Source organism: Manduca sexta, chromosome 23 (assembly GCF_014839805.1).
Source record: "Manduca sexta isolate Smith_Timp_Sample1 chromosome 23, JHU_Msex_v1.0, whole genome shotgun sequence".
Lineage (NCBI taxonomy): Eukaryota > Metazoa > Arthropoda > Insecta > Lepidoptera > Sphingidae > Manduca > Manduca sexta.
This window is the reverse complement of record NC_051137.1, coordinates 15902498-15917161: the sequence shown is the minus strand read 5'-3', so window position 1 is coordinate 15917161 and position 14664 is coordinate 15902498. Positions and strand designations below refer to the sequence as shown.

General features: G+C 34.0%; 2 protein-coding genes across 2 annotated transcripts in view; one reads left to right on the top strand and one right to left on the bottom strand.

Moving 5' to 3' along the window:
• LOC115448461 (zinc finger protein Gfi-1b) overlaps positions 1-14664 on the bottom strand; it is a 73145-nt gene that overhangs the window by 26362 nt on the left and 32119 nt on the right. Inside the window, exons 3-4 of the mRNA XM_030175899.2 lie at positions 2554-3199; positions 2120-2301 (exon numbers count right to left, since the gene is read on the bottom strand). Coding sequence (XP_030031759.2) covers positions 2120-2301; positions 2554-3199 — 828 coding nt within the window. The remainder of the gene's footprint in view (positions 1-2119; positions 2302-2553; positions 3200-14664) is intronic.
• On the top strand, positions 10225-13695 carry LOC119188360. Its single transcript, XM_030166574.2, has 2 exons — positions 10225-10455; positions 10770-13695. The coding sequence occupies exons 1-2, from the start codon at positions 10344-10346 to the stop codon at positions 13073-13075; spliced, it is 2418 nt and encodes an 805-aa protein (XP_030022434.1). The 5' UTR covers positions 10225-10343; the 3' UTR covers positions 13076-13695.

Below are 14664 nucleotides of genomic sequence, written 5' to 3'. Positions count from 1 at the left end.
ATTCGGTTGTAAAATTCATGTAGTCTATTGTGGTTGGGTTTGTATGGAATAGGGTAAATGCAGACGAAGTGTCTTTTTTGACATTCTATTGGCGTTAAAAATACTTCATATTGCGACAGGCCAATTGTTAGATTTCTTTTTGGTACGAATGAGCTACTAGCAAATTATATCATCGGTCTTGTACAGAAGACACTGCAATTAAAAAATAAGTAAAAATAGATTCAATTTTAAAGACTTTAGATACTTTTTCCTACTATAAACGCGTACTTACAAAAACAATCACCACACACACTGTATACACACAAAACAATCAACACTATACCCGAAGCAAACTTCTGAATAATTTAATCCAGCCATTGTCAATTCAATCTAAACCGGGACCTTTGTGTGGTGCAAAACTGTTGAGAACGGTGATGGCGGTCGGAGCTGGCGAATCTTACGGCTAAGTGCTGCAGGCGAGGACCGCAGCATCTTATATTCATGGAGGGACGGCGGGACACACAGGCGGGAAGGGCGATCAACTATGGCTGATTTCGCAGACAAGGATTTATAGAATATAAATTACTATTTTAAATATAAGAGGCAGATAGAAAAATATTCGTCTAGTGATCTGAATTTGTATTTTGATCTAAATTTTAACACTCTATCATTCAATTAGTCGCTGTTATAAGTTTAATTAAACCATAATCTTATGTTTGATATTGTACACCACGAAAAGATAGGTTATGACAATACTACCGTCCATTCAATAAAAAACATCATTGTAATATATTAGTTATTAGTCAGCTTTATTAAAGTCTGATCCGCGATATATTTCCTCATAAATTAATTGTATTTAACATAATTGTATCGTTGTATTTAACACAATATGTATGCAAAGAATATAGAGACATAGTCTTCTCATTCAAGACTAGAATTAACCTTTCAACCTTCTCTACAATAACCTACCCAAAACAAATGAATTTCTAGTCAGTTTTCAATATTCAACCAATATAGATAGATAAATTTAATTTTCTTCTATCAGCCATCCTTTGTCGCCGTGTGTGCGAGTAACCCAATCCTCGCTATAATGTAACCGCGAGTGTCTCAACATCGCTTCTGTTACGCTGTTATAAAACATCCGCCGAGGTGTTAATGCGCATTAAAGGGCTTGGTTGGGGAGATTAGTTATTCAGATCTTAAGTTGTGGATTAGGGTGTCAGTTCAGGTCCAGTAGTGGTCGTACGGTTAATACTAGAACTGGTTTGTACTGTCCCAATTAGGGCACTCGTCTACTTTAATACTGAAGGGGTTATTAAAATTACTTTAATGGAAAGTGTTTAGCTTTTAGAGACTGCAATTTGTACCCAGATTTTTTTTGCTTTGAATGATATGACGAGCTTGCCATTCGCCTGATGGTATGCGATATGGCCGCCCATAAACAGTAGAAACACCATCCAAAACCTTGAATTACAAAGTATTGTTTGGTATTCAACTGTGGCACTGCTGCTTGGCGGCAAAAATAGATATTGTGATGGTACCTACCCAGGCGGACTCTCACATATGAGAGAATTACCACCAGTAGATATTATTTAATTCATATGTTAATATTAGAATATATATAGAATTTAAGATGCAAAAACAAACATCTTAACCAATATATATTGGAGTAGAGTTCAGGACTAGGATATAAATCCTACGAAACAGTATTATAGCTTCCTACATCGAATTGAAACTTGACTCTAGATCTGTTTATCAGATCAAAAAAGAAACTCATTGTTATTTTACAATTTAGTTAACTATAATCATGATACGTGTGGCCGCATAATGCAATTAAAACATGCGATAATTGTTTATTGATTACAATTAACTATAACGCCTATTAATTCTGTTCTAAATTGATATACGGGTATTGTAAAAGTTTGTTTCATTAGTCGCCGCCAGAGCGTCGTAATTAATATTTATTGGTTTTTTGTCTGCTTTACGATCATTGTTTAGAAGAAAATTTTAATTGCAATTTTATTTATTTTCTTGGCTTCAAAAGTCGTCTGAATTCATTCACCTTTGAAGTTTAGTTAGTTTTTCCTGTGGCCACGTTTTGGCAGATTTCAAAAATCAATTCATTTGAACAATGACTTACCCGTATGTATGTAAGTGTGTTTCTTCATGTCAGATTTCTGGTGGAACCGCTTCCCGCAGTACTGGCAGGGGTATGGCCTAGTGTCCGAGTGGATCAGGAGGTGGGTGGACAGAGTGCTTGATCGCTTGAACGTCTTTCCGCATTGTTTGCACTCGAAAACCTTTTCCACGCTGTGGACAGCCCTGTGGCAGAGGGGCGGAGGTTAAGGAATATTTATAAAACCGATTATCGAAATATATGTATTAGGTATAAGCATTTTGTATTTTGTACTAACAAAAAAGTCTGGACAAGTTAATTACAACGAATACTACAGGGACAATAAAAGTGGGTAAATATTTATTTATGTGGAAATTTTCCTTCCCTAAATATTAGTGTCAAAGGATTTACATTCAAGAAATTATAGTCTAGTGAAAATAACACAAAAAGTATCTCACCTGTGCTGACTCAGGCTGATCTCATGCCCAAAGGTCTTACTGCACAGTTCGCAAGCGAATGGTCTCTTCCCATTGTGCGACCTCCTCGCATGCACCTCTAAGCCGTGGGGAGTGCTGAACATCTTCTCACACTTCACACAAGAATACACGTCCCCGATAGGCAGAGGTCTGGATAAAGGTCCCGGAGCTCCCAAAACAGCTGCTCGTAATCTCAGAAACTCTGGTCCTGCGGCTTGTACAGCGTGGAGATATAGGTTGCTGTAGCCTCCCCATCCTGGTAGACCAAGGCTGCCTGCGTCTCGTAAGAACTCCGCGAAGGGTAGCGGTGGGTATAGGAATGGTCTTTGTGGCTGCACTCTTGGCGCATCAGGTCGAAGGAGAGCGCTAACGGAGAATGCTTCCGATCTCTTTGGTGGAGGCGAAGAATCAGGCAGTCTTCTTGGAGATGAGGGTGGGGAATCCACTTCCAGTTCAGGAGAGCTAGAGCGGACTGATCTTGGTGACTGCGGTGATGGTGCCCAGCAAGGACTGCCGCATCTGGATGCTGGCGATGCCCGTTCGGGTCTGGTCTCATTGTGTGTGGTTTCTTCTTCTTCCTCTTCAGTTCTTTCGCCGACTAGACGGTTGATTCCGAACTTGATTTTATCTGTGGACAAAAACTGACTTTTAGAATGATAAATATATTAATATTACCTACACTTGATGAGCAACATCCAAGTACTTAAATGTCGTGAAGAAGACGTTAAATAAACATTACTTCCATACAGACTCCATGAATAGCAAACATAATAACCCTAATAATGCATAAATAGCGCCATCGAGTATTGACACCACAATAGAAATCCAAATTGTTTGCATGATCACAAAGGCCATTGAGGTCCCTCAGGCCCCTCGGAACAGCGCAGGTGCAACACTTGTCGCTCCCGATGAAATGGGCCGTATCATGTCGCTGCAGCAAATTGACTTTCATCTGCACCCAACCCTCGGGCCCAACCCCCGTAATTAACACATCGGGTCGAAGGGACCCCAATCTTTTTTACAATTCACTAATCCGCGGGCGCGACTAAACGCAACTGTAGCGTTACCGTCCGCATCGTTTGCTTTAGTTCTCGTATTGTTTCTGCTTGTTTGATTTTTTAATTTATTTGCGAATAAATGGGGACCTTTATTTAATTCATAAAAATTTGCCAGTATTTGAAATTTAATTAAATTTATTGCTTTGTTGTTTTATAACACGTAAAATCCTAATGATTTGATACGATTTATAATATATTAATCAGATAAAGGTAAAAATATTAGTGATGATAATAATATATTATAGTTTATGTCTTATGATAAGGCCTCAAAACTTCATACATCAAATGACCATCAGCACAATACTCACGCTGTCCAAAAACAAACATCGATCTCGGGCAAAGACAAGTTACACTAATGAACAGCGACCCCTATGTCTGAAATGCAGCAGCTGTCGGCATTTGGAGCAGAACCAATCGGCGAACTTCGGCGAAACTCGGCGATGACTTCGTCCCCTAGCGCATTTTGCGCGGGCCTCTTTGACAATGGGCAGCGTTTAAGGGTTGCTCGGTACACTTGTTTGTTTGTCCCCCACGCGACACGGTTTTATTACCCCATAGTATTTATTACATATTAATGGTTATTTAGATTCATTGTTCCGTTCAGACAGTATGCTCGAATTTATAGCCTTGCGAAGTATTGAATAGGTCCCCGTGTGGGGCAGTGTGAAATGCAAAGAATGGATATTATCTGGCCTCATTGTACTTTTGTAATTAGATCACATAATTTTATTTTTTGATTTACACTCGGCAATTTGGCTTCAATATAAATAGTACTTATGAAATATTGTGACAAATGTGTCAAATTATAATAACTATGCCAGAAGGTTATAAACAAACTACATCCAGCATGCAGACCTAACCCTATCTCCGAACACAAACACTGAAATTCCAACCAAAAATTAGGCAAGTTATGTTAACTGGAAGTCCATTTGTCTAGTGGCGTTCAAAACAGAAGCAAACATTCTCAAAACTGCAACCGCAAACGCGAACGAATTAAGGCATTTTAAAATAGCAAATTGGATTACATGCCGTCAGTCTGCATTTTTTCTAGACAAACAGTGCATTAGCGTCATTACCGCTCGCCTATTGCGCTTAATGCAATTTTAATTATAAAAGGAGCGGCCCAGCAAATTGCTATGCATTCAGATTGTTATTTTTCTGAGAGCTTTTAACAAATTAAAAATACGCGTTCTGTGGTCGCTGCGGCCCGCGGTAGGGAATTTACATTCGGTCGTTCGTATCCGAGCGGTTTGCAAAATCGGCGTTTCAATTCGATGGGTTGGTCGAATCGTTTTGCTGTCATTGTGATACTGTAAAGATGTCATAGAAGTTTTAACATTAAACCATAATATGGTCATCTTTCTGATAGAGGCTTTCTGTTAAGATTGATAAGATGTTTTTAGAGTTTTTTAATTTTTACGCAACATTTATATATGACATGTATTGCAGTTTTATTAATCTTTATTATTTAAGGTCTGGTGATTTCGACCATGTAATATATACTTAGAACTGTAGTCTGTAGGGGATTACAAAGACAATAAAAAAACTGAATTACAAACGGGTGATTGCCAAACCCTAACGCTACAGATTGACAACAAATAAATATATTGTGATAATAATTTGGAAACTATATAAAAAATTAAAATCAAAATTATCATTCCTTCTAGAACATAATGACGTGTAAGATGTCAAAAGTATACATTAATAGCTTTCTGCCAGTCACGAACCGTATCTGATTAGATAGTATTTTATTGATGTTTTGCGTTAAGATTGCGAATCAAGAATGTCAAATGTTATTTATTCGAAGGATGTACTAATACATCTAAATAATCGATATCAGACTGATTGTAAAATAAACGATGTGTAATCGAATTCCTTTAGAGCGTATTAGCGCCTCTACACTTTTTGGCATAGAACTTAATTAATTTATTCGAGTTGACGTTTTTATCCCCAAGGAGGTAGGCAAAGACGGATGTTTGCAACAAATGGTTAAAATGACCTTATTTTGACTTTCGGTACTAATTTCATTAATGCCTTAAGCACCATATATCAGTAAAAATCGATTAGTATACCGAATTAAATTCATAGAGAGTCAATAAATACCGATTAATTCAATATTAATAACTATAAAATATTTGTATGAAATAATGCAAAATCACGTATCGGTCGTTAATCAAGATTACAACGTCTAATAAAGTGTTGGGCCGATACGGGGAGCGTGACGGATTTTACAAATTTTAATACAGAGGGCCGACGCGACCTGCCCGCTGCGTTTAAGGGTTGTCTTCTGACACTTGACACTTCATATTGCTATAGTGATTTATTTGCAGATTATCGAATATTTTACTGTACAATATTATTTCGTAATATGTACTTGTATTTAGTGTAAAAAGTACTTAAAAATCTATCTACGTATTATTTAATGGTCTAGTAATTTTTTAATTCCAAAAACCTAAATGTAATTGTAAAAATTATTGATTTTATAATAGAGCTAAATGCTGAGTGGTGGTCGCATATTTCTTTTAGTGAGAGATATAACGCCATCTATCGGCTAAAATGTAAACTAAACATCGATAATAAGACGCATGAGTCAGTGTGATTTTCCGTTGAGAGTGAAAGGCTGTCAACAATACATCTCTGCCACAATCAATAAACGTATAACTGCGTGATTGGTAATCTAAAGTAATCTGGAAGGAAATACTGCCACCACTAAATCTACTATGACAAGTAAAATGTATATCATAATCGAATTATGAGTCAAAAATGCGGACTATCTATCCCAGAGTAGTCATATACAAACTATACTTTGTATACGGCAAAGTGACCCGATTACACTTGATGGTAAGCAGAGTTAGGTCCAAGTAGAATGTCGACTGACGAGAGATGATTATAATTTATATTGTGCGGGCCTGTTTGGATGACTAATATTACTTTCCCCGAGTCAGGATTTGAACCCGGGATCTCAGATACACACAATCAATATTTTTATTATTACTATCTGTCCCCAAAACTTCCTGGGTGTTCATTTGGATATATTTGATCCTGAGAAGATTTGAAACAAAGATTAGAAAGATCCTAAAATGACGATAACTTTTCTTTTTAATAAGAAATTATCATAGGGTGAAAACTCCCAAGAATAGCCAAGTTTGTTTTTCACAATAAAGTAAAATAAAATAGCCAGTGGAAAATACATTCAAATCCGTTCAGTAGTTTACTAAAAGAAACTAATAGAAAGAGATGAAATTCAAACAAATGTTTTTTTGTCCTATAACTGTTCTTTAGTCACCTCTTTCTTTTAAATTATTATTATAAATTTTCTTTCACAACACAATCAAAACTGTTTGTCTTGTTTTATTGTATCAACTTGAGTTATTCCACTCCGTACCTTGCAACCTAAAATCATAAACCGCTAAAAATATTCACAAGTAGTGTATAAATCAAATGTTATCATTCGAATTTAATACGTTTTATCTGTAGTTATAATATAAATTAATCCAGCTTTATCTTATAGATTACGAACGGCGCTGCTTCAAGAATTAGTTTCACCCACACGAACAAAAAGATATTGTGATTGGTCCTTCTTAGTAAATCGCTTTAATCCGAATGAAATATTGAATTAAATTTAAGAGTAATAAATTTTTCCTTTATAGTTGTTATGAAAAAAGTTTGAATGAAAATATTTGTTCGATCGTAAATGGCAATAATACTGTACAATTTCAGTTTACTTGTCACTAGACATCGGATTATTTGCACAACCAATATGTGAAAATATGCACAAAAACGGCAAATTATGCACAACCTAAATATATATTAATTTACGTTTATTTTACAATTATCAGTTGTAATTCTTATGACAGAACACAATTACATAATATTCTAGATTTTCCAGACAAAAAAGTTTGCCATATTAATTTGTAGGCCATAAATAACCCCTATGCTTGCTGACCGAACAGGACCTGAATTTTAGCATCATTTCTACAGAAACCCTTTCAGGCAGAGCATGGCCGGCGCAGTTAACAAATCCGTTAACTTTTTTCTTCAAAATGCGGATTTTTATATAAAATAGCATTTAATTTGCTACGTACATTTTCCCATAGTGATCTCGGAAGTGTATTAGTCTGTTCAATATTTTTTCACAAAATATATACTTGACTATTAAAATACGTATAATAAATGAAAAATATGCAATTTATGCATTTCAATATGCAAATATACAAATGCATATTTTCCGTTACCTGCTCATAACATAGACTACCGTTATATATAATAGAATACCCATATACCTAACATTATCATCGTTCATAACCACAGCGACTCGTTTTAGGGTTAGTAGAAATCTTACAATGGCATTTATTGAATCCAGAAGAGACCATATAACGTGTGGATGAGCCTTTAGAAATATACTGAACTCTACACTAATGACGTGCTTATTATCGATAAACCTCGGGTGTAATCGCGCTGGATTTATTCTTAACTAATCCGTTACTGGTGGGATTACATTAATCAAAGTTGTTATTTGAAGGTCTTAGACAACGGCTACGTATCGAATTATTGATTTGCCATTCATTATCTTTATTACAGTGTTTGTCACGTTTCGGGTTTTCGTATGAGTAACTGTTATCGTTATTTGCAAAAAGGTAAACGCGTTTTGGTTTACGATTTAAGGTTTTGATTTTCAGATTACTTAACAGAATTTTTGGCAATGAGTAATAATTTTAGTCTTATTTACATTTTTTGGGTATAGGAATTGTATCTGGGATAAAAGTCAACAAAATAGAATTCGAAATTTAAAACCTTCTGTCATTACTAATGAGTTCTAAGCAATGACTAAATATAAAGAGGACAGGCCTCAAAAGTTAGCTATATGAATAAGTTATATTTATGTTAGGGAAATCGACGCAGAATTGTCAATATATATGTCTATCTCTTTTACTCAAAGCTTATTTGGAACGCAACAAAAAAAGACAAAAATAATTGCTTTCTTCGCATATGGCACTATTTCGTTTACTTCAACACATTGGGACCGCCTTGCGGCAGAAACGCCATTTTATGCTGGCCAGTCAGCAAGTACATGTAGTGTCAGACGATGTAAACAAATCTTCATAAATATTGAATTTAAAGTAATATAATCATATTCTCAATTGTTCAGTGTGTTTATTAGTGTATTTGTTAAGTTTCGAAAATGACTCAGTGTTGTGTGAAAGGATGCAAATCGAATTCACGCAAGAAAGACCCCGAAATATCTTTTCATAGGTTAGTAACTGTTTTTACCGAAAATTAGCAAATATCTTTGTATATTTACTTTTTGGATGTGTTTTTATCAAATAAAATGATATGTGGATCTGGTTTGTTAAGCTTTGGACCCTTTTAGGCGTGATTTATACACATTAAAATCATTATGTTTGTTTACACACGAGCTTAGGGATGGGTGGGTGGATTTGTTTAGAAATTATTGATATCGATATTTTAACAGACGCCCGTTTATCAGTTACGGTTTTTGTCTTTGAAAGAATGTTAGAGCACACATCAATATTGTATTATTCAGAACGACAAACTAAGTGAAATTAGAATATTTTTTAAGATAACCAAAAAATTTTAAAACCAAGGCAAAATGAATTGAGAATATTGAGCGACGTGATTGGAATCCTACACCAAATACATATTTCTTTACATTTTGAGAAGATATGCATAAACCACACGTTTAATTAACGCGAGTAAAGATAACTGTTTTCCAACAATATTCCCGATAAGTAAAATAGTAATGATTATTATACTTCACCTAATAGTAATATTACTTTAATATATTGCTATGAATAAAATTAGAATTGTTACATAAAAGAATAGATAAACATAAAAGAAACAACATAAAGATGAAATGTAAGATATATTTTTACAATTGGCGGTCTTATGTTTCGAGCAACCTTTGCATGCACGGAAATAGATACATAATCATATTGTTGTTATTGCAAATAATTATTATAATTGATTATCTTAACCACCATTTTTACGGTCATTGATTTTAGTTTGCTGAACCATAGTTATGTTTCTCGATCAAAGAGCATAATAATAAAATAAAATAAAACCAACCAAATAATTGCTGGCTACGCTATCTTATTCCATTTATCATGTATTAAATAAATATCTTAATCTGTAACTTAAATTTTTAGCAAGGAATAGTACAACATACAAATATAGATCAAACACAACTGGATGTTTGTCACAACAGGTACTGCTTTGTTTAACAATTGTTACTTATAAATCAGTTTCAGTTTGTTTGTTTACATTATGGTTTGTTATATTTATATTATGGTAGTTCCTAACCCCTTTCGTATTTCGACGGGTGCAAAGTGAAAAAAGTTAACTACAGTTTTGAGATTTTTTTATTATTGCAGTAACTAACTAAAAATATCATGTTCTACAACATGGTAAAAACAAAAATGCAAATGTCGCGCAATTTCTAGTACTTTTGTCAAGTAAAAGAAGATATATACTCCTATTTTGTAAAATTGCACGATGTGACTACGGTTAACTACCGCTGGCCGTTATCACGCGGGACGCGCGGGGAGTGCGCCGTCATTCGTACTGAGCCATCAGTCAGGTGACATGCGCTTCGCCGGCCGGCAAGAATATTTGTTTGTTTTAGCTTTTTACTACGTGTTTAAGTTTTGAAAGCATTATCATAGTAGCAAACAATTTAAGAACATCATTATAAACATGGAAAGACGTAAATTATTAGTGAATTTGGGTAAATCGAGACGAGAATGCGCTATTAAGGACCGAGAAGAACTATTAAAACTTATTGATACCAACCGTGAGACCGGTTCTGGTATGTACTTTTTATTGCTAATATGTTATGTTATTGTTATTTTGAATTTAAGTAGTGTTTAATTGTTCTAATTATGAATTGGTTATCAGTGGTTATTTTTTACTACCAAACGACGCATAAACGACCATCTGCCATATGTCTTTTTCTACTTTGCGATCATATGTAGATGTCTCAATTTACATTAACTAATTAGTTTTTTTTTGTTATGTTTGTGGGTATTTACAAATGTTATTTCTTATTGTTAACTATATTTAATGACATATAATGAAATTTTGTTTACTTGTAGATAATTTTTACTCTTGTTTCATATTCAGAAAGTTCGAATTCACCTTTCAAAGAAGCCGAAAGCTTCCATAATATAAGCAATGGATTTTTCGAGAAGAACGCTGTGTTACATGAGGATATTATTGAACATCTTATAGAAGATCTTCATGACGTGTCCGCGATAAAGACAAATAATTCTGAACTAACTTTGCAAGATAAGTCTTCATTTTCTGCGTCACCCTCTAGGTCGATCACACCTATACACTCTCGATCTGAATTTCAATTTTTTATTTCTGAAAATGTTAATATTGATAATACAGACTCTAGTAGACAATTATCTGATACACCATTACCCTCAGAATACAATTCATTCACTTCAAGTCCGCCGCGTGCATTATCAGAGGTAAATCAAAATATCTGTTTACTAAACTCAGACAGGCTATCAAGTTTGTCACTTTCAAACTGCCAATCGCCTATAATCATCACAAGTTGCAGTGATGCTTCTTCGGCAGTGGAGGCTTCAAGTGAATGCTCTACGCCTTCTTCGTTAAACGGTCGCAGAAAAAGACGACAGTTCAGTATTGACAGGTCAAAGAAAAAGCGATTGAGAAATAAAGATAAGTGGATTGATACGAGGCGTAAATTACTATTAAATTCAGGTAAGGAACATCAGTCTCGGAACGGAAAACTGCAGCCAGCGAAACATATTAAGCCGCCATGTGAAACTTGCAAATTTAACTGTAGTACAAACATATCTCTTGAAGACAGAAAACTTATATTTGATCGTTTTTGGAATCTTTGTAATCACGAAAAGCAATGGATTTTTATAGGTAAGTACACCAAGCGTTGTATAAAGAAAAGAAGTACTACAGAGAGTGAATCTAAACGTAAATACAGTGTAAACTATACACTGCCAGTAAATTTAAAAGAATTAAGCCCAAAATGTATAAAAGTTTGCAAAACTATGTTTAAGAACACTCTGAATATAAGTAATCAGTTTATACAGAGTGCTCTTGATAAATATGATAAGACCACTGGTAATTGTGAAATAGATTTTAGAGGTCATCATAAAAATAAAAACAAGGTTTTAACGGGGGCTATAATAAAAGGAGTGTGTGATCATGTAAACTCATTTCAACCAGTGGAGTCACATTACGCAAGGAAAGACACAAACAAAGTTTACTTGGCTGATTTAAATTTTTCTATCATGTTTAAGTTGTACCAGACTTGGGCCCAAGAGAATAATATTGCGGAGAGAGTACAGACAGTGCGCCAGTATCGAGATATCGTGAATAAAGAAATGAACATAGCTTTTTTTGTTCCAAAAAAAGATCAATGCGACATATGTATAGCATTTAAAAATTCCCTTTCTGCACAAACCAATGCACTAGATTATAATAAGCATATACAAGAAAAAAACCTAGCGAGATCTTTAAAGAAACAAGATAAAATTGAAGCTGTTTCTAATCCTGAGACTGTAACTTCAGCTACGTTTGATTTTCAAAAAATTTTGACGTGTCCACACGGAGAAACCAGTTCATTTTATTACAAGCGTAAACTTTCTGTCTTCAATTTTACCGTTTTTGATATGGGTCTTAAAAAAGGAATATGTTATATGTGGCCTGAAACTATAGCTAAGCGAGGTTCGAATGAAGTGGCTAGTTGCCTTTATAATTTTATTAAACAGTCAACTGAAAGAGGCATCAAAGATTTCCGCCTATGGTCTGATAACTGTGGCGGTCAAAACCGAAACCGCATAGTATTTTTGATGTATGTGTACTGCTCACAAAAATATAACATTGACATTCATCATAGGTTTTTGGAGAAGGGTCACACCCAACAGGAAGGTGACAGTGTCCACGCATTGATCGAAAAATCATCAAAAAAAAAATTAATTTACTGTCCTCAGGAATGGTATACATTAGTTCGATGGTGTAAAACATCCGGCGATTCTTATGAGGTAATAGAAATAATACAAGACGAAGTTTTTGATTTCAAAATGAGATTGAATGATTTTAAATTGACAAAAAATACCGACAATCAAAATGTTAAGTGGAATCAAGTTCGAGAAATAGTAGTTAAAGCAGAGAATCCTAACACAATATTTTATAAGTATGATTTACATAAAGTAGAATCCAATCAGATTGACTTAGTGCAAAAAAGAAATACTCGTTCTCGCTGTGGTTTTACAATTAATGATCCCGTAAAATGTTATAATGAACCCATCATGATAACAAGTGCCAAGTACAAGGACTTATTAAGCCTCTGCCAGCAAAACTTGATACCCCCTAGATATCATAGCTTTTATAAAAATTTGAAACATGGTAACGATACAGACGGTAATGAGACTGATTAGGTTTTATATGTTTCAAAATAATTAAATTGCTTCTTAAATTTTGAATTGTTGTTTTAAAATATTTTAAATATTGAGTTAAATTTAGATTACATTTACGTTTATCATAAGAGATATGCCAATTTTTATTATGGTGTACGAGTAGAACACACTTTAGAGGATTTATATTTGATAAGTGCATATTTACTATTTTGATTGTGATTATAACTAAGTGTTTATACAACTATAACATTGGGACTGATATTTATTATTTTTAAGTGTGAAATCTGTAGACTGTTCTAGATTTAATTTAAATTGTTTTTCATAAGGAGTTTATAAGTTTTACTGTTGATTCTTAACCAAAAAACCTCAATTACTTTATACTTAAATATTCAGAGTGAAAATGTTGTGATAAGATTAGTTTTTGCCAAAATAAGTAAATAATTCCTTACTAAATATTTCATTTAACCTTCTTATAAATCGTGTACTTTGCACATACTTTAAGGTGTAGAAAAAGACATCTGCGCAATTATGCTCTAAAGTTGGTGTATTTTCAATTGATCATAGTCACAAACTAATTTTAATACATAGTGAATGTTGCATTTATTATCTATACTGAAATATATTAAGCATACTTTATTAAATCTAGATTTTTTAATTCCCATGTAGAAACGACCAAGTGGTAGTTAACACATTTGTCATAATTTTAAGCACAGTGTAGATGCAGACAACTGTAATATCTTGTAAATTAAACATAATTAGAAGAAAATAAATATACATGTAGATGCCATATTAAATAATGAAGCGGTAATGAAAATTTCAACAAATTTAGTTTAAAATAAACAAAATGGGAGCATTTATTCTTATTATACGCTCTCCTGAAAACTAGCTGTTTTGTATATAACTCTTTTTACTTTGCACCCGTCGATTTGATCTTTTTGGGGCTTGTTTGTCTCTCTTAATTCTTCGATGTCGATACAAAATTTTCGGTACTAGCATATCACTATTGTAAGGGGCGGAGTCGGCACCATTTTGTTCATTAAATGTGCCGCATGTCACGTGACCATATTACCCATCCTCTATACTTCTTTTATCATTGGTTCTAAGTATCGATAAGCATCTCATCGATATTAATATTATAAACGATTTTCACTATGTCAATGCACAAGTTTGTCAAAATTACGGCAGTTACATAACTCCATTTTTAAATTGCAATAAAGTAAATATTTGATTGCAGCTTATCGATTCATATCGTATCAATTTTATTCATAGCGTTATGATATAAAATTTGACTGCTCCTTTAATACTTAGAAGTCATAAATCGGTATGACACATAATATAGTAATTTAGAGTATTTAATTCTAAGTGCTGAAGGTTATTATCTTGATACATTTTCTTCGTATCAAAATTACATTTATGGTACAAAGCTGGTACTCCGAAAAACCATTGCGACTTCAAAAACTGCAAAATGAACTCGTTATTTCATTAAACAATACCAAATTTATAATAATACTTGCCGTGCGTTATTTAATTTTGAAAAACAACCTTCTCTATTACTGAGAAGGTTAGGCCTTAGTCCACCACGCTGGCCTAGTGCGGATTGGCAGACTTCA